Source organism: Rousettus aegyptiacus, unplaced genomic scaffold (assembly GCF_014176215.1).
Source record: "Rousettus aegyptiacus isolate mRouAeg1 unplaced genomic scaffold, mRouAeg1.p scaffold_m13_p_7, whole genome shotgun sequence".
In the NCBI taxonomy this organism is placed as follows: domain Eukaryota; kingdom Metazoa; phylum Chordata; class Mammalia; order Chiroptera; family Pteropodidae; genus Rousettus; species Rousettus aegyptiacus.
Genome location: NW_023416310.1, coordinates 45,343,512 through 45,364,875, shown reverse-complemented (window position 1 = coordinate 45,364,875; position 21,364 = coordinate 45,343,512). Strand labels below are relative to the sequence as shown.

The window sequence follows — 21,364 nt, the reverse complement described above, 5'->3', positions numbered from 1 at the left end:
TGAGGAGACCGAGCTAGGCCCAGGCGTGCAGGGCGCAGAAGTGAAAGGCCTTTGTAGGCCCTGAGAGCCCAGCTGGGAGGCCTCATTGATTTCGGAGGTCTTCATGTGTCTATATCAAACAGGCACAGCCATGGCTTGCCTCATTTTCCCAGCCGGGTGTGGGTGTTTTAGACCTGTTCCACTTCCCTCTATATTAGAATACAAATTTTTTTTTTTAATTTTTAAAAATTAAAAAAAAATTTACATGTGGTATCAGTTGATTGGCTAATTTAGAAATTCAGTTATTGCAATTAGATTGGGAAATTGGGTCAAAAATAACAGACATTTGAAACTGTGAAAACGTTTTTAACTTGATTCAAGTTTTTCTTGCATTGTGGCAATTCCCATTCAAACCTTTAGGAAAAAAAAACATTGAATTCATCATTTAATTGGTGTTAACCCTGAATCATAATATGTATAAAAAGACCTTAAAACTTTTTTTGGTTGGAGTGACAGTGCTAAAGAGAAATCCTTTTATCCCATTGTCTTTCCTTCCTGTAAACTTTTACTTTTCTTTTCCCCAGGAAAGATAATCATATATTTTTGTATTTGCTACTTTCTTTTCTGTTGTATTTTAGTTAAATTCTTTTTTAACTCGGTATTTCAAAAGTAATTGTTTAGCCAATTGGCTTTGGATTGTTGTCTTAGATTTTAAAATGTCAAACCTTTCTCCTAACGTGACACTGTCATCTGCATATAATATAGATGGATTCAACAAATGTTTTTGTCCTTTATACTCTTCTTGAGTGTTTTCTTATCACATTTAATTTGGATAAAGAAGATCCTGTACCCATAGAGAAAGTTAAGAGAACTGGGAAAATGATGGAGAACTTAAACAATTTTTCCTTGATGCGGGTCTCTATCTTTATCCCAGTATAGCATTTATGGAATGCTTACCTGTTAGTTATTTAGTTATTTTAATTCTGATATATTATCATAAATGTTCAACAGAAACATTGTAAAAGCACGTTTATTCCCATTTTATATATACAGAAATGAGGCAAAGCAGAGATATTAACCCCGTTTGAACTATTTGAATATAAATCCTCTCCATTGGTTTGTAGGCTGCCATTTTCTTCTGCCTGTCTAGGTTATTCCAGATATTTGCCTGGTAAAGGTCACTAGGCAAATCGTTAATGGCTGCCTGACCTATAGAAAAGACTAGGTTAGTTTAGTCTTTGCCATGTTGTATAAATTTTGGATTTTGATCACTCCAAGGCTTGGATTAACATCTTACTATTTTTATTATTAGAGTCTAAATTCCAATCTGTTTATACTATTGGACTGATGTCTATATTTATGAATTTTATACTTCCTAGAGTATAAAGGCTAATAATGTGTATATTTAGATTCTTTTTATCTAAAAAGTATGTTTTTTATGGGTACCAATTAACTAAAATGAACATTCTTTTTCATTTGATTGCTTACTCTTAAATTTAAGCTACTTTTTCTAACCACTTTCTGATGCCTGTCAAAATTGATCTTTGTAGTAGATCAATTGATCAATGTAGTATCTGCAGTGTTAGTTTGAAATACAATTTTACAGATAGTTTTGTATTTGCTAATGTTTTTAAAATAAAATAATAGTTTCAAAATTTTAAAAAATCATTGGCAGTGACTTTTTAAAACTATTAATTGTGCTTGAAACAAAATGATTTATTTTTTTATTGTATCATTCTAGACTTTTAAACTTCTGATTTTAACAATACTGCTTAGAAATTATAGGAAGAATTTAAAAATGGACTGTGAAGTCATTTGGTATTTTGCATTGATAGGTGTAAAATATTGGATATTTTTTGTTTTAATTTACAATAAAACATCCAGGCTTCAAACCTCAACAACTTGGAACACCAGCAGAAAAGAGGAGGGAATTTTTAAAAGACTACTAAGCAGCTAAAAAACTGATGTCAGGAAATCCAAATTCTGAAACTTTACTTACCAGCCAACCTCTTCAGTTTTCAGAGCCTATTTACTTATATTTTAGAAATAGGTTTGAGAATGTTGGCTGAGATTTTCTGCTACTCAGCATGCTAAAAGCAGCAAGGATATGTGTACATTTATAGCGATAAAAAGTAATATAACAGAGAAGGGATTGAAAAATCATTAAAAGCCAACACCAAGACTTGAAGATATAGGAGTCTAGTCAAATTTAACCTCTGTAGCTTAAAGAAAAAAATATGTGCTGATAGGGAGAATATAGCTATATATCCATTTATCCATAATTAGGATACTTAGTCATTAATAAATTATATATGGTAGTATAGTCTAACTTGTTGAAGAAGATAGTTTTCTTTAAAAATAGTTCATTTTTAAGTGTATAGTTCCTTATCCGAAGATTTACTCATGGAATGTACTCTCCATTCTCCATGGAGATATTATAATTTTAAGGTAATAGGGGTATAAAACTTAAAGTTGGCTCTTATCTTTGGTTTTCACAGATTTCTGTAGCCAATTAAATGTTTCCCAACAGTCGCAAAAAAAAAAAAAAAAAAAAAAAAAAACGGCTGTTGTGTTTTTTCTTCAACAGACAGCCGGAAATGATCCATATTGTTTTGTGGAGTTTTATGAGCATCGTCATGCCGCTGCAGCACTAGCTGCTATGAATGGGCGGAAGATAATGGGTAAGGTAAGCTGTCATAATTAAAGAAGGTGACTTGCGCTGGAAAATTTAAGTTGTATAGTTTTGTTTCCTTTTTAGAAGCATACTCACTTTACAGCAAATTTTAATATTTAAAAGGTGGGATAAATCTTTCAGAGGGCATGTTTATGTCAGTTTTCTTCATGGTGTCTTGCACATGGTAAATATGAAAACATTTGTTGAATTACTCAAGCTTGGATAAAACATCTAGGAACCTTGGATACTAATGGGGAAGAATAAAAGAAACAATTCATTGGTACTTTAGATAAGAAAGATTAGTTAAATGTTACCAGAGAATTATGTAAGATTAGGATTTGTTAATATTATTTGTGTAAGTATAGTTAAAAATAAGTATTGAAACCTTGACCAGGATTGGTAGCCCCTTGAATGTTTCATCTCAAACATACACATTCCTATGTGTTTATAGATGCAAATCTTGTAATGTCTGATTTCGTGCTTTATTTTTATGGAATATAAATGTAGAAACATTTTTTTAGGAAGTCAAAGTGAATTGGGCAACAACCCCCAGCAGTCAAAAGAAAGATACAAGCAGTAAGTATATTTTATACTCTTCGAACATTTATTTGTATTGTACTCAGTAGTTTTATTGTAAAGCATATAAACATCATACGTGTTTGCAGTAATGTTTTGATCGTTATCCTAAGATATGATTGAATGTGTTTGTGTTAATAAATTTAAGAACAAATCTAATCTTTGTCATCAGGTAGTACCGTTGTCAGCACACAGCGTTCACAAGGTAATTGTATCTTCTTAAACATAAAATGAAATCTCTTGAAAGGGTATTCACTAACCACCTGAACTTTTTTTGTTTGATATTGGAGGGAGTGGGGAGGGAGGAGGTTGTATTTCTGTTTGTCTCTCTGGCAATATTTTTCCCCCTTCTTCCCAGTGTTGACTAAGTGTGGCTTGTCCACTACTTTGGTGCTATTTCAAGCTCTCTGACCCTCTTGGTAGCAGCTGATGCCTTAGAAATACTTTCACCAACTAAAGGGCAAGATACCCTGCTTCCTTGAGGTCACGATCTGTGCTTCATATCCAGATCTTCTGATTGCTTGAGTTGCTCCTGAAACTGTGTTTCCCAAATGGCAACCCAATGTGTTGCTTAAGGCCTGCCAAGTAGGGGTAACTTCTTTCCAAATATATTTTGTCAAATTGATATATGTCTATTTTAAAGTGTTGATCCAACTATTTTGTATATTTTAAGTGTTTCTTTCTTGAGCATTGTCTTTTTTTTTTTTTTAACTTCACATATGGGATCGTTATTTCTCTCCAATGCTTTTTTTAATAGCTCTAATATAAAGTGAAGGGATTACTGTTTTCATTCTGTTGCCTTCAGTCTTAGTTCACTTGCACATGGATTCACATAAACTGAATGGTGTAATGTCTGGGCAACCAAAACTGTTGGCTTTTGAGAAAACTGTCAAATACTTTAACATCAAACTGTTGCAATGCAAGGTATTTCTTTGATTGTTCTTCACAAAATATGGTTAAACCAAGTATATCATGTAGCTAGCTTCAGTAAATCATCTTAACTGAGGCAAATCTAGTCTACATAACTCAAAATACCACTATTCAATTCGTAAAGCTTTAATATAGTGGTAAACTGAATAAATGTAATAATTATTATTAGGATGGTAATTAAGTCGATGTTTTTTTGCAAAACTTGTTATATATTAGTTTATTTTCTTAGACCAGTACATGGCTGTAAGTAGAACTATAATTGTCAGTTTCCAGTTAGATATATCACAGTCTTTAGGAGAATCTTTCCTGTATTGTCACCTTGATTCATTACATTTAAAATTGATAGGATTTATATAGATATAGGATAGTGTTTTGCTTATGTTACTATAATCCATTAATTATTTTAAGAATACTTTATTGAATAGATTTTAGTATTTTTTAAATTCTAAAATTTTGTTTTTCTTTTCACTTCCCCTTCCTTCCCCTTATAAGATCATTTCCATGTCTTTGTTGGTGATCTCAGTCCAGAAATTACAACTGAAGATATAAAAGCTGCTTTTGCGCCTTTTGGAAGAATATCGTAAGTAACAGAAAATAAATGTAAAATGCTTTTAATTAGAAACAATCTTATTTAGAAATACTTCAAAAACCTATTGTGAATTTTGGACATTAATTTTAACATTTGAATATAATGGATTACATTATTTAGACACTATTGAAACAGTTAAGAGCCAAAAATTGTTTTCCTATTGATAAATCTTTGGTCTTCAGTTACCTTAAAATCCTTTTTCAATAAGCCTTAGCTGTTAAGAGATAAATTTACTATTACACATATTGCTATATAAGTGTCTTACTAGCTTGGTCATAATCTTTAGTAGGTTTGTGCTATGACTAAGGAATTTAGACTCTTTGGGCACTTCTATGATACCATGCATTTTGTATTAATCTATTTTAACAAAAAGAAACCTTAACAAATTAACTTAAAAGCAGTTATTAAATGTTAATCCCAAGGTATCTACCCTTTTGTTGTTACTGTTAACAACAGCAACATTAAGAATAATAAGAATAATAATGCCTTCTAGTATTTTGTGAAGCTCCGTCTTGCTTGCATTTGCTATTAATCATACAATTTAGGCCTTTGGAAAGAACTCACTCAAGATAGTACTCATCATAAAAAAACTTTAATATTTTGAAAAACATGCAATAAGAAAATAAGGATAATAATTCGATTATAGTACTCTCTTAGAAGTAATCATTGAATTTAGAAAACAGGATTTTTTTAGGATTTCTCGTTGCTTTATTATTTTTGTTTCAGCTAGAAGAGTAGTAAAAAGGAAACACTAGCTTTCATTTGGTTTGATGAACAAACCAGGTGTAGAGATGAGGTAAAAAGACTGCAAAGTAAATGCCAGTGGTGTTGGTGATGAATTTTGGCAGAGTTTTCATTTGACAAGTTGTAGTTCATCGGTAGGAGGATAAGTAAGCATAGTAACGGGCCAACTTTAAAGGCAATTGTGAGATTAGGGTTTTATAAATGGATTCTTCTGCCAGGTAACATTTTTCTTTGTGAGAACGGATAAGGAAAATAAGTAAAGTTCTAACTTCTTGATTGTTCCTTTTAATCTGTTTTAGGGTTTTGTTGTTGGTTAGCTTGCTTTCAAATATCTAGACTGGAAGGTCTTAACCTTTAGCCTCCCAAAGGCTCTATAAAATCTCTGTATGCAAAATTTTGTTTTCCTTTTGGTAGGAAGTACTTTTGTGAGTTTATCCTGTTTTCAGAGTAGTCACAGGTTCATAAAAGGATTAAAGAAGGATTAAAGAACACTGATCTAGATATTTGCTGCTTCTTCCTTAGAGAATCCTTTCAGGAATAAGTAAGAATTAAACATATTTTAAAGCTAACATTTTCTGAAACAACTTTAGGAAGAAATTTTTCTAACACTTTAACAGATTAAGTAGCTATTTTATTAAATGCTCTAAATTTAATTAAAGTAACTTTTCTGAAAACATCAGAATTTTGGTTTGGGATTAGTAAAAAGTTATTTAACAATCAGTGAGTTTAAGTTAAATAATATTCAAATTTTAATAATTTCGTGACTTTAATCATGGATCAATAATTTCTTTTTGTTAAATATGTTGGTATCATAATTTTAGTCTGTAGATTTCATTGTGGTCAACCATGATTATTGATGTACATATTAGTTTTTCTTGGGTAAGGCCTTTCCTTAAGTTTTATAATTTTCAGTTGAGGTAATGTATAATGTCTAAGCTTTAGGCTACCCAAGGAGTTAGTTTTCCTAAATTTAAAAGAACTGTTTTCAGTTGGGTAGCATCATTTCCTAATTTTTTTTTGTTAAAGGAAATAAGTTGATAACCATATATTGAAAGGTTCTCATGATAGTCAGATTTTCTCAGTAGAGATCCTACATCAGTGGTTTTGACTTATAGAAGATGTGCAGTAAATGGTGATCTATTAAAATATTTAGTATAAAAATGTAGTATTTTCTTTCCCAAATTAATATAGTAAACACTTCCTATTCCTTGAGTTTAGGGGAGTCTAACAAATATTGGTATATAAGTAAATCAGCTACCAAATTAAATGCATGTGTACCATACAGATAATTTAATAAGTATTTTTACATATTACGAAGTGACTTGCATTAGTTTTCCCTTTTCACCACTACCTCTTTGCCATTTTGACTCTAAACAATTAATAAATCACTCCTAAATTAATCAAAATATGCTTATGTATACTTTAATATAAAATTATATTGCATGGCTTTCTGACTTGGGTTTTTGTTGTGAAAGTGCCTGTTTTGTTCATGTGTCCTGAGAGAACAAGCATTGTGACATACCTGGCTAACTTAAAAGCAGATTGCCTGTGAAGCACAATATGAGTCCAATTTTTTGAGGTATGGAGTTTTAGCTATCATGGCTGGGTTTTTTACTCAATCTCAAATAATAGGGCTCTGGTTATTTTGCAGAGTATCTCTGAAGAATGGACAGAATTGCCCTGGCTAACTACAAGCTACGGTTCACAATGGATAAATGTTGGCGTGCTTTTTTACTTTCTGACTTTTTAAAATTTTGCTTTTATATCTTGTAGTTTCCAATCAATCTTATATGATTGCTGTTTTAAAATTTAGTATAAAATCCTTTCATTTATAGTTTAAAACTAAAGTGTGTGTCTAGTATTTTTCTTCAATGATTTAACATTTCTGAAATTGTCAAGTTCTCAAAATTTGCCCATAGTCCAAAAGGGGGGTATGAATTGATCTGAGAAAATAAAAATAATTTAATTAATTTAGGGAATATACAACATTTTTATTCTCTTACTTTCCAGTTTTCTATTTTAATTTTTTAATGATTAGGTAGTATATGGTATTAAATAGCAAATTATAAATTGCATGGTTAAAGAAAGCCATTCATCTTATGTGCCTGTGAACCCTATAAGTGGTTAAGTAATTCATGTGAATAGCTGCCTTCACCATGCTTAATATTTAAAAGCTTAAAACTTTTTGAAGTGGGAGGCAATTTCTGTATGATATATATATATACATATTTAAGAAGTTACTGATTTGCATGTTCATAAAATTAAGCCTCATTTGCTAATACATAAGTTTTATAGCATAAAAGGTGAATTTGCGTTAAAGGTTTATTTTAATGAAGATGAAACATGAAAATGAGTTGTGTATGAAATTCTCACTTGATATCCAGAGGAGAGTTTACAAACCTAAACTTCTGATTGTTTCTGATTTCAGAGATGCCAGAGTGGTAAAAGACATGGCAACAGGAAAGTCTAAGGGATATGGCTTTGTCTCCTTTTTCAACAAATGGGTGAGCTCAATAAAAAGTGCATGTGCACTACTTTAAGAGTAAAGAATAAAAATATTCGTTTTGTTTTCATTGTAAATCTTTCCTTTCATCTGCCATTTATTCCTTTCACTGATAAATAACACCCTTACTAAAGGATATGTTCTTGTTCTTGTTTGGTCATTTATTCAACTTTTATGTAGCATTTATGCATGCAAAGTACTCATAAAGTGTTTTCAGAATATACAAAGGGAAAATGTTTAAATTGTCAGCCAAAGATAGATATTGAAAATCTCATTTATATATTTAATTCATTATCTCCCTGTTTTATATTCCCATGATAATTTAATGTAGCTAATAAAATGCTCCAATGGATGGGGACTTTTAAAATTATTAATGTATTCAAAACTGTCTCATCAGTTCTTTCATTCAACAAATATTTACTGAACACCAATTTGCATGAACTTGAAATTTCTGGTTTTTGCAGAGAAAAGAAAGGACTGCAGTTTGTCAAATGAGAGATGAGAGTAGGGTATACAAAGAAAGAAAAGCTTATATTTCATGTGACAGCTAGTTAAAATCTTTGGTGTGTCCTCCATCCTATGTAATACTGTGCCATTGTTTTTTAAAAAAGAATGAGGAAGCCCAGTAAGTATGGATTATGGGATGATTTCCATGATATATTATTGAGTGAAAAAGCTTATTTGTATAAAAAGGGAGCATATATTTGGGTGACATGCGCACACACGCATGTGTGTGTGTTTTCTTTTGCTCATAAACAAAAAACTTGTTGCAGGGTTTCTTTTTTGAGGGTAGGTACTGAGAGTTAGGCAGATTGGGGACAGAGTGGGAAGCTTCTCACGGCACTGTATTGTTTGAACCTTGTGAATATATTACAAATTCAAGTAGTGTACTAACTCAAGGTTCAAAATAATTAAATTCAGAGATATCACACTTCCAAAAATGTAGGGGTGAATGGTGAGCACACTAATCTTAGACTATTCACTTGGAGTATCCATTTACCTTGGATTTTATTGTATTGCCTCTATGTTGTAACTATTATTTGCCAATGATAAATACAGAAACACTGTACTTCTTTGTGTAAGAGTACCTTAGAGTGAGCCATTAAAAGTTTTTGATAGTATGAAATGTATTTTAGAAAGGCTTTTCTTACTTTAGTAGATGGAGTATTTGAAATAGATATTATATTATTTCTTGATGGCTTCAGGTCAAATGTATGAGCATCAGTTATTGTGCCATTTTCTGCTGGGGTTTTTGAAAAATCTGTTTGCAGTTGTGCCAAATAGTGTCAAACTGTTTTGTTATTTCTAGTACCTGTGTCTACTTACATTGGAGCTAATGTCTGATTTTTTCCTCACCATGAACTCTTTCTATCCAGATATTTGCCATAACTACTGTAACCATTTTGCCCAAAATTTACTTCCAAATAAAAAATCTGTCCTGAAAATGTTTACATGGCTACAAGTTCAGGCAAGAAAACGTAGAATGCAATTGGATCTCAGTGTTCACACAGTAACATTGTATCTTGTGGTCAGATTATTTAAATGTGTTAAGCAGTATAGGTGTTATCCTCCTCATTAAGTGAAAATGTCTTCCAAGTAAGTAGAAAAACCTATGAAGAGAATGGATAAACCTAAGAGATCAGGGAAAAGATCCCACATATTAGAAGAAAAGCCGGAAATGGTAAAGTATGTTGAGAGGCAAAAAGATAAAACCTCTGCCATGTATATGTCTCATATACCAATTACAAGATTTTTTCCCTGTGAGATGAGAAAATAAAAACTTGGAGTGTATAGTTGGTTCCGAAAGCTTTACTGTTAATCATAGTAAAATATTTAGGAGAGATAGAAAAACACCTCATATAATGGGCTGAAAAGCCACAATTAGTTGAGTTCCTTGGAGAATTTATATATAGGATTTTAGTGTTTTGTGCTATTTGGGAAAATAGGTTCAGGCTTTGCGTGGGCTTGAAATTCATGTTTTTCATTTGAGATTATGGAATATAGATCCCTGCTATATAAACATTAAATGCATACTAAAGATGAAATAGAGTCACATAGCAAAGGGCCTCTGGAGTTAGCCAGAGATGAATTTGAATCTTGATAACCGTCATATGATATGTGCCACTTTGAGTAAGTGATTTAATTTAATCTGCCCAAGTTTACACCTCAGCTTCTGTAAAATTTGTGGTATGTGATTGGTAGGCACTCTTGGGTGTTATGAAGTTTCACAGCCATGATTGTAATTACCCCCACTCCCTTTGCCTCTCTACCTGTGTTGTACATGCTAGGCAAACCCCAGTACTGATTGAACATAGCTAGCTTTTCAGCCTACTCTGAAGTAAGTAACTGACTGTTGCTAGACAAAAACTGAGTCAACTGGTTTCTCTTCTAATTAATGGTCACACACATTAGATGAGTACATGGTGCTATTTTTGCAAAATTATTTCTCTAGTAAGTTTGATTCCCCATTCTTTGATAAGTTTCATTCTCCCTCCTATCCATTCAAATATTCCTCACTCTTTTCTCCATCATCACTCCAAGCTGCCAACCTTACGCTTCCCTGAGAAAATAGAAGCTATCATACAGGAATCCCTTAGCTTTCAATCACCAAACCTACATAAAATTCACCCATCTTCCCCTTCTCTCATTACGTGGAAGAAAGAGACTTTCTGTAAAAGGCCAAATCACTTACAGTTGGAATCCCACCTCTCTTGCCTTTTCAAGTACTTTGATTCTGTGCTTTTTTTTTTTTCTAATACAACTTCATTGAGATATATAGCTTACATACCATAAAATCCACTCATTTTAGGTGTACAATTCAATAGATTTTCAAAGAATATTCATAAAGTTATATAACTGTCACATATCACAATATTAGAATATTTTCATCACCCCACGAAGAAACTATGTTCTCATTAGCACTATCCTTTTCCTTTTGTACCTTCTCCCCTCCCAGCCCTGAGCAACTATTTGTTTACTTTCTACCTATATAGATTTCCCTATTCCCAGCATTTTTCTATAAATGGAATTGTATAATATGTGCTCTACTCGTTCTTTCATCCTGTGTTAGTCTTTCCTTCTCCACTGGATCATTCCTATCAACTCAAAAGCATGTTCTTAATCAAAACCACACTTGTCCCTGTATCCCGTATATCCCCCACTTCTCTGCTGTAATTTAGAATTAAGCTTCTCGAAAGAGTTATTTGCATATGCTTCCACTTCATCTCCCATCCACAACCATACACACACTATAAAAACTTTTTTTCCCTCCTTGATGAGCAAATAGTTGTATATATTTCCTAGGGCTGCTGTATCAGAGTACCATAAGTCGAATGGCTTAAAACAACACAATTTATTCTCTCAAAGTTCTGGAAGATGGAACTCCAGAATCAAGGTGTCATCATGGTCATGCTTCCTTTGAAGGCTCTGTGGAAGAATTCTTCCTTCCCTCTTAGGTTGTCAGCAGTCCTTGGTATCCTTACTTGCCTTTTAGGTGCATCAGTCTATTCTTTGGCTTCACTTTCACATGGTCCTCTTCCCTGTGTGTGTGTCCTAATTGGCTTTTCCTGCTTATAAGGACATCAGTCATATTGGAGTTAGGGCCCACCCTAACCTAGTATGACCTCATCTTAACTAATCCATCTGCAAAGACCCTATTTCCAAGTAAGGTCACATTCATAGTTATAGAGGTAGAGGGTGAGTTAGGACTTTTTATCAATTTTTAAGGGACAGTTCAACCCATAATAGTAGTTAAACATCTCATGGAGTTCAAACTGGTTAGTGTGGTAAACGATATTTGTTTTTTGTTTTTTTAAAGAATACAGTAGTTCTCCCTTATCTGCAGTTTCACTTTCCTTTGCTTCAGCTATCCATGGTCAGCTGTGGTCCAAAAATATTAAATGGAAAATTCCAGAAATAAACAATTCATAAATTTTAACTTGCATGCCATTCTGGGTAGTGTGATGAAATCTCACTCTGTCCTACCTAGGACACGAATCATCCTTTTGTCCAGTGTATCCACACTATATGTACACTGCTTGCCTGTTAGCACCCATCTCAGTTATTAGAGCAACTGTAGTGATATCACAGTGCTTATGTTCAAGTCACCCTTATTTTACTTAATAATGGCCTCGAGGCACAAAAGTAGTGATGCTAGTAATTCGGTATTTCAAAGAGAAGCCATGAAGTGCCTTCTTTGAGTGAAAAGTGAATACAGTACAATAAGCTATTTTGAGAGAAACCACGTTCACATAACTTTTATTGTATATTGTTACAATTCTATTTTATTCTTATTAATCTCTTTCTGTGTCTCATTTATAAATTAAGCTTTATCATAGATATGTATGTATAGGAAGAAACATTGTACTTACAGGGTTTGGTACTATCTACATTATAAGGCATCAACTGGGGGTCCTGGCACATATCCCTATGGATAAGAGGGGACTACTAAATGTATTTCCTTTTTATGTGTTTCAAGAATGGCCTTTATCCTTGAATTTGTTGGTTCTTTTGTGCTAGGTTAAGCCCACATTTGACACATACCAACCAAAGCTGCACCCCATTTACTTTTTCACTTCACTCTAAGCTGACTTTCATTCTCTACCAACTCTACCACTGTCTTCCAGCACTATTTTTTTCAGCTTACCGCTTAACCTTTTGCTTCCTTGGTTCTGTGACAGAATACTTTTGTGGGTTTCTTCCGTCATCACTGGCTATTCCTTCTTATTCACCTTAGCTGGCAACTTTCCTTTACCAGGTTTTCAGATTTAATGTTTTTCAAGGCTTTGTCCCAGAATGTTTTCTTTCTTCTCGTTTTTCTCGATGACTCTAATTTTATATCTCCAGGTCAGCTTACTTCTTTGTGCTCCACACTTATAAACGGTCTTTATATTTAGATGTCTTATAGACATCTCAAACTTAATGTGTCTTAAATGGAACTCTTTGTTTCTTCTTCAAACTTATTTCACTCCTCCCTCCCAGGCTTCTTATTTCAGTAAATGCTAGCACTATCCTACCTGCTGCCCAAGCAAGAATCTAGGAGTTATCTCTGATTACTTACTGTGCACCCCCCACCTGTGATTCTGTTGACACCCTTTAGATTACATTCACTGCTCCTGTACTAATCCTGACCACTAACAGTTTTTAAATCTGGATATTATGTTAGTCTCATAAAATGTCTTTCTACCCTTACTACCCATCTCCCTAAACCACTCTCCTCCTAGCACTAAGAATGGTCTTCTTAAAGCATAAATCAAATCATGATACTTTCTTTCTTAAAATCTTTTTTTCTTCTGGCCCTCTTCCTTTTCGCTCACTAGGTTCCACTAAAACTTGGTCATCTTAACGTTCTTTCAGATGCAGACCAATCTCTTTGTTGCCTTAACACACTTTACAGTGCTTTTCTCTTGCCGGGGCTTTCTTCCCTGGTGTTTTTGACCTAGGCAATTTCAGCTTAAATGTCATTTCAAAAGGGCCTTCCCTAATCATGCTATCTAAAGTAGATCCCTATGTTCATAACCTGTTTCAGCCTTTTGTTTCTATCATGGCATATATCACAATTTGTAATTATTTGTCGCCAAAGAAGAATGTAAGCTCCATGGCAGTGGAGACTATATGTCTGCCTCATTCACCAGCATATCCTTAGCACTTAACCTGCTATCTAGAACATGATAGCTGGTCAGTATTTACTTGTTGGATGAAATGAAAAACAAAATACTATTGGATTGTATAAAGTGAGATTTTCATTGATAATAGTCTTGAGTTGTTACATGAACTTTCTAATAGCTACTTTCAGAAACTCTGGACATTTTTAGGCAATTAACATTGTCAAAGTCTGATATCCAAATAAAAGAAAGATAATTTAAAAGCACCATTCCATTTTAGGTGAGTTGTCATATATTGTATTTCATAAAGCATGTTCATTCAAAAAACATTTGTGAAAAGCAACGATGAGTTTTCTCTACTGCTAATAGTTGTTTAATATCAACTAATAGTGGCTTCTTTGTCATTTCTAATGTGCGGAACAGGATGCAGAAAACGCCATTCAACAGATGGGTGGCCAGTGGCTTGGTGGAAGACAAATCAGAACTAACTGGGCAACCCGAAAGCCTCCAGCTCCAAAGAGTACATATGAGTGTAGGTGTATTGGAGAAGAAAAGGAAATGTGGAATTTTGGAGGAAAATACACTAGATTTTAAATGTTAGAGCTGTTCCCGGAGACTTATTGCAGAAATAGATGAGAAGCAAATCAAGACTACTGTTCAAAAATGTACTTAGTTTTCATTTTTGTAATTATAAATAATAAATTATATTATCTTTATGTCAAGTCTCCTATTAGAGAGTACCAAGTAATTATTAAGACATTCTTGGCCGGGGAGGTTTAATCTTCAATCAAATGTAATATGTATTTTGTAAGCATTCCAGTAGCATAATTAATGCTACATTTTTCTTTATGAAAATTTTATTTAATGAATTAAAAATATCAAACTTTCCATCCTCAGCAAACACCAAACAGCTATCATATGATGAGGTTGTAAATCAGTCTAGTCCAAGCAACTGTACTGTGTACTGTGGAGGTGTCACCTCTGGGCTAACAGGTATGGGAGCTTTACCTGTGTAACATCTTGGGATTAATTTTTCAACTGAAAAGCTTAATATTTGTAGGATTTTAATATAGCTTAATGTGATCTTTATTTTTTGTCTAACAGAACAACTAATGCGTCAGACTTTTTCACCATTTGGACAAATAATGGAAATTCGAGTCTTTCCAGATAAAGGATATTCATTTGTTCGGTAAAGATGATTTTTTTTTTTTTAAACTCTTTCCCCAAAAGTTATTTTCTTAAAAATTTACCTTGGTTATAAAGAAATAGAAGTTTCTCCAGCATTTAGCATATTTGCCACTTTTTAAAATAGCTCCCTCCTTCCAACACAAAGCCATTAAAACATCTCTATTGAAACAAGTTTCTCCAGAATTACAAGGTCTTTGGGAAAAAAGCAAATAAAACATCATTTTCTTTATAGCTTTATATGAACTGCCTAGCTCGACTTGATTTTTTAAAATAAGTTTTATTTTTAAGTATTTTAAAATATATATTGGTGATTCTTAATATTGTTTTCAATAGGTTCAATTCCCATGAAAGTGCGGCACATGCAATTGTTTCTGTTAATGGAACTACCATTGAAGGTCATGTCGTGAAGTGCTATTGGGGCAAAGAAACTCTTGATATGATAAATCCTGTGCAACAGGTGAGAGAGTTCTTGACTTTGCTGGGCTAATCCTAATAATAAAGTTATTTTAAAGTGATATTTCTGATAATCCTTGTTAACAAGTTTCTAGTTCATTCTGAAAGGATAGTATATAAGGGCTCTTCCTGCATGTATTATAGTTCCAGAGTGATGGTTCATGGATTGCAGTGGTGACATGATGATTGTGACTGGCTCAATTGACTCACACACAGTGGATTTTAAAAGTGCTCCAACAAACCTAACAGGGTATTAAATTTTTTCTTAATACTTAGTAGATTTATTCATATATTATTTGGAGAATTTAGAAGCATGGTTGACTCATTTGAAACAAAAATAAAGCTATGTTTAGAGCCTTGGGATTTTTTTCCAGATTTTGCTGCTTTTGTTTTTCCAGGCAGCTTTAGTGGTTAACTTGATCCCACAAAGATTTCTATGAGAAAATTGTAAATGGAGCACCAAGGTAGGAGTAAGAAAATCCCACACTGTAAGTTTCTTAAGTAAACTGAATTTAGGAATAAATAATCTTTATATCTTTGTTATCTAAAGGAAGTAGTTATATGGATAGTTTATAAAACAACATATTGAGTTTAATATATATTACTAGGGCATTACCTGCTACCTTACAAAGAATATACTGTTCAGAACATCACATAGAGTTATAAGCGGTATAACCCCACTTTTTTAAAGCAGTCACTTTCTAAAGTCTTGTTTATCCTTTTAATTATAATGATGGTTCTATGTGTTATGGCTATGTATTTGTGGTATATTAAGACATATAACTTCAAATAATACTAAATTATCTTTTATAATTTTACTTAATAGCAAAATCAAATTGGATATCCGCAAGCTTATGGCCAGTGGGGACAGTGGTATGGAAATGCACAACAAATTGGCCAGTATATGCCTAATGGTTGGCAAGTACCTGCATATGGAATGTATGGCCAGGCATGGAACCAGCAGGGATTTAAGTAAGCATATTTGTTATTTTCCTTTATTGTTACCCTTTGAAATGTCAAGAATTTAGGAAGAGATTTTAAGTAATTAGTAAGTAACTGTGGCCCTCTTTCTAAAGCATAACTTTAGCCTTTGAAGGACTTAGTTTAAAGTAGTTTTTAATTTATAGTTAAGTGTATCTCTTTAAAATTTTGCCTAGAAATATGTTGCTTTGAGATATAAACAGCATTATAAGAATTTTGGTAATGAAGCATCTAAGTTAAGAAAATACGAGCTTAGTAGTTGTTAAGCCTTTATGTGACTAATAGTCACTTGGCAATTCATGAATATAGTTATTTTGTTGCTAGTTGTTTTATTCATTCTGCTTTTTTTTCTGTGCAGAAAGGTTTATTCATACATTTTTACATGAAAGCTTTTTATACACCTCGAATTATACAATTTTACTTAAATGTCTGAAAAACAAATTAAAATACTTTGCAGTTTTTATTTTAAAAATCTTGATGTTGAAAAATTTATGAGCTTACATATGCTAATTTTTTTTTTTTTTTTTTTTGAGCAATATAAATGCTTGTCTTTATCATACCAAATGGTCAAGGTAATTTCAGGTAGTAGCTTGTTCAATGTATGTCCAACTGAGAGGGACAGTATTCCTTCCAGAGATGAAAAATGAGTTTTTTTGAGGTCAAAGAGTTTAAATGTTTATAGGTTAAGGTTATCTTAGCTGTTATTAAACTGAAATTAAACTGCACAAATTAAATCTATGAGGATTGTTTTTAAGAGAAATAACTTTGTATTTGCTCTCCTTAGCATAACAATTATTCTTATATTTGGGCTTAAGAAAAAGTATATTTCCCACATGTTATTTGTTCTTGACATTACATTTTATTTAATCAGTGGATTTCCCCTCCCCTCTCCTTCTTTCACATTCTCTACCAGTCAGACACAGTCTTCTGCACCATGGATGGGACCAAATTATGGAGTACAGCCGCCTCCAGGACAGAATGGCAGCATGTTGCCTAATCAGCCTGCAGGGTATCGTGTGGCAGGGTATGAAACCCAGTGAAAAAGGACTCCAGAATCTAAGCCAGTGGCTTGAGGCTACATGGAGTGTAGTAAAGCCGTTGTTTACTTAAAGATTTATCAAATCAGTCAGTGCAAATGTCAGATACAATGTATTTATTTAAAAGATTCATTTTTTAATCATGAAATTACTTATCATCCACATTGTTTTAAAAAGAAACAAGATGCTGGATGTCTGCCAATTTTTGCCTTCATTACCTTTTTTGATAAAGTTTCTCAGATCCTTGTTTCAAATACAAATGCAGGGATTGCTGCCACTTTTTTAAAATTAAGAGGCAGAAAATTGCACAATGTTGAACTTTTTTCCACTAAAGTAGTGTGCAGTCTAGTTTGCATTCCTGATATAATTTCAAACATGTAATATAAAAATGTAAAAACAACAACAACAAAAAACCAAAACTGTGCAGAGTCTAGAAGTTCTTTGTAATCTTCAGCTTGTGCACAATTCTGTTTTAGGTTTTTTTTTTTTTTTTTTTTTTTAGGTGTTGTTTAAACTATCCCATCTCCACTGTTTCCCCTTGGGATTTTTAAATATAAATTATTAGTTTACATCATTTTTGTATCTACATATTTTTCACAAATTTGTCTTGCCTTATTAAAGTTCTGTAAAATATACTTAAATGGAAAAAAATGATGTTCACTTAGATTGAAAACTTCTCTCAGATGGATTGATAATTGCATTCATCTTGTGTTTTATATAAGAAGGTGCCTCAAGAATTCCCTGTTGACTTTGTTTAAATGGATTTTTATCTTCTGTGATAAATTTTGCTGTATGCCAGGAAATATAAAAACAGAAACTTGTTACTAAAGAAATTCTCTGAAATGTGATAAGTTCTTATGAACCTGTGCTAATTTCATTGTCAATTCCTACATTTACATGTATTATTTCTTTATGTAAAATGTTTTAGAAATTTAATATTTTGCACAGTTAACAAACTTTGTATGTCATTTCCTTCTTAAAGGTATGCAGAGTTGACAGGAGATTTAGAAGGTTTCAATTTGTTTGCATGTGAAAATCAAATACACACTTTGGTAGTCTTTGAATATAAAGTTATTGGCTCTTGTTCTTCAAGAATTTTGAGACAAAGTTGTATGTAAAGGAATACTAATTTTCCATTTTCTAGTTTATATTTACTCAAAAAGAGTAAGTCAACTTAATAAGTACAAATGATAGCTGTGAAACTGTAGAATATCCTTATTTTGGGTTTGGGGTTTGTTGTGAACTCCAAAATTAGCCCGAAGGACCAGCCGGGCAAAGCATTTTTTAAATGTTCAGAGGCCAAAAGATAAACAAACAAACAAAAACCTTAAAATCCTACCTCCTTAAACAGCCTTCAAAGAGGAGACTCCTCAGTGCAATCATTATTTTGATTTTTTTTTTGGTACCTATTTTTCTGGAGTTCCCAATTTTATTATTTTGGGGTGGCTCCAAGCATGAAGAAGTTTAATCTTTGATGGCAGTGTGCTAGTTTTGAAATTTCTAGTACATTTCAGAGTCTCTTAGGAGAGTTATGGGAGATTTTGTTTTGTTTTCAGTAAAAGTCACAAACTCCCTTCTTCCTTAACTCTCAAAAGGGAAGAGTCCCCAGTATACATATTTGGATGGTCAGTTGTTTTTAAGACCTTCAGAGAGCTCCTAACATTTTATTTAGAAACAGAAAAGGCCTATGAAATCTTAGAGTTTCCTGGCCTGATCTTCCAAGTAGGAGCAAATGACTCTGTGCTGGTCTCTAAGCCAATACTCTTATAAACCAGAGCCCAGGAAAGACAGCTCATTAGTATATAATTCTCTGGAGCTCAATTCTATGCAGTTGTACTGATGTTGCATTAAGTCACTGTGTACTTTTAAGTGTTGATACGTTAAACATTGCTTTATGGAAGATGATTAAATTTTCTAAATACATGGGAATTTTATTTCCTTGTTAACTTCTACAGATCAGGGCATGCAACCAAAAGCAGCTTAAATGAAATACTCAAAAAATAAAATACCAGGAAGCTATTTTTAGATTCTCTGGCTTATGTTTCTATTTTAGAACCCTCATTTTCTCTGATTCAGAAATATTCTATTTACTATACATCTGTGGACTACAGGGTAACTTATTTGGGCATAAATAATTGAAGCGAAAGTAGAGTTTTTCATCTTGACTCTCAAATAACACTTTTTATTAGGCAGTATATTTTCTTGCACACATCTTAAAATGTACATTGACTACTTTTTGAAAAGAAAGTGGTATTATTCAAGATGAGAGTTACTACTAAACAAATTCATATTTCAGGAACATTACTAACTTTGGTTTAAATCTTACTCTTAGTGTTAAAACAATTCATTTAAAAGATTTGTCAGTCTAAACATACTGGCATTAGTATCAGGTAAGGAAATTAAAAGTTTTTAAAATGGTTTTATTCTCTGCAATATGCATTCAGATTTTACTTTAAAATACATCTGGTACTGTAAAGAACCTGAAGTGATTCACACTTAATGGGTCATTAATCCAGTATTCTTTGCCCTGACTGTTTGGATATTAAAGTTCCTTTATGTTTTCTATAACCTGTGGGATCTTCTTGCAGTGATTATTGTGTGAGAGATTTTTTTTCTTTTTGATCTAGCCATATTGTTATATTCATTTAGGTATTTGTTAGATTTTTTAAAATCTTATTCCAGAAACCATAGTTTACATTGGGTTACTATTTAATACCACAAAAAAAATTAGAATTCTCTAGATTCAACTCATTATGAAACCAGGATTTCATTTTCCTTGTTGATATTATGTCTATTGAAAATGAGATTCACATTGTAGTTTTATTCTAGTTTTGTCCCTTTGCCTGAAAAATCTTCCTTTTGTATGTGTGTTAGAGTTCTGTTACATTTGAGAAGGCAGTTGATAGGACTAGATTGCATATACAAAGAGAGGTTTACTAAGTGCTATAGGGTGCTTTTGTGGTCACAGTTGAGTTGGAAAAATAAAATGTATTTATAGGAAATAAAAAGCAAACCCTTCAATGAAAGAATGATGGTTCCTAAAAACAAAATCCTTTTTTTTTTTTGGTAGGGGTTATTTATTACAGTTTTTCATCACTGCATCTTACTTTTGTGTCCAGAACTTAAAGAATATACCTCCAAAACAAATTTTAATCTAAGCCTTAATAAAATGTATGTGAATGTGTCATCTGAATAGGATGCTACATTATGGCCTCTAAAGTTGGAGGCTGAAGTTATTTATTCTGATAGTTCAACTGAAAAAGGGGAAAGTAGCCATCTGACTCAGGGTTACTAAGCTAGAGTGAGATGCTGTACAGAAAATAGGGATTAAGCACAATTTTGCATATTGAATAAATGAGGTTCTCAGCTCCTTCTCTTTGTTCATCTCCATAATACGAATAACCTCACTTTACAGACCAGACAGGATTTGGAAGGTCCTTCTGGGAAAAAATTTACTCTTGAGAGAAAAGACAGATGCTGATATTTGAAGATCAACTGGCCACCAATTCTCCTAGAGTGGATTGTGCCAGTCAGTAAGCCCATGTACACAAATCTTCCAAACAGGTTTTTGGCATTTCACTTTTAAATAAAAACAGTCAAAGATCATCAGAAATTGAGAACAACTTTAATTGTAAAAGGTACATCTAAACAAAAAACTCAAATATTAGAAAACTTCTAAGAACTGTGAAATCCTGGGATTAAAAAAAAAAAAAAAAGATAACTGTGTTCAAGAAATTAGAACAGGATACTAGTAAAATGTCTGAAGAAAAAGCTAAAGTAGGAATAAATTCCATGAGAATATTAAAAGACTAAATGTTCTAGAACAGAAGTAAAAAGTAGAGGGAAAAAAATAAATATAGATCAGCTCAGGATGTTTAATATACAACCAATAACAGTTCCAGGAAAAGAACAAAAGAATGGGTGGGATTTATTAGAAAAAAAATTTCCCAAACGAAATGATTTTCAAGATTTTAAAAAGGCTATTATTGAACTAGCACAATAAATATAAAAGACCCATAGGAAGGCATACCATTATATACAATTTTAGAACACCAGCCAGACCTAGAACATTCTAAAATTTACCATGTAGCAAAGGGTTGAGAATAA

At 32.6% G+C, this 21,364-nt stretch overlaps 1 protein-coding gene across 20 annotated transcripts in view; it reads left to right on the top strand.

The window, feature by feature from the left end:
* TIA1 (TIA1 cytotoxic granule associated RNA binding protein) overlaps window positions 1-20,973 on the top strand; it is a 29,628-nt gene extending 8,655 nt beyond the window's left edge. For 3 of the 20 annotated variants that reach the window (XM_016161377.2, XM_016161381.2, XM_016161378.2), the window contains 11 exons: window positions 2,567-2,665; window positions 3,175-3,229; window positions 3,402-3,434; window positions 4,652-4,739; window positions 7,921-7,996; window positions 14,022-14,130; window positions 14,496-14,591; window positions 14,703-14,787; window positions 15,120-15,243; window positions 16,066-16,211; window positions 17,134-20,973. In XM_016161377.2, the coding sequence (XP_016016863.1) occupies window positions 2,567-2,665; window positions 3,175-3,229; window positions 3,402-3,434; window positions 4,652-4,739; window positions 7,921-7,996; window positions 14,022-14,130; window positions 14,496-14,591; window positions 14,703-14,787; window positions 15,120-15,243; window positions 16,066-16,211; window positions 17,134-17,260 (1,038 nt within the window). In that variant the 3' untranslated portion in view covers window positions 17,261-20,973. The other 17 variants (XM_016161380.2, XM_016161379.2, XM_036223943.1 and 14 more) reach the window with 15 other exon arrangements.
* The last annotated feature ends 391 nt before the right edge of the window (window positions 20,974-21,364 follow it).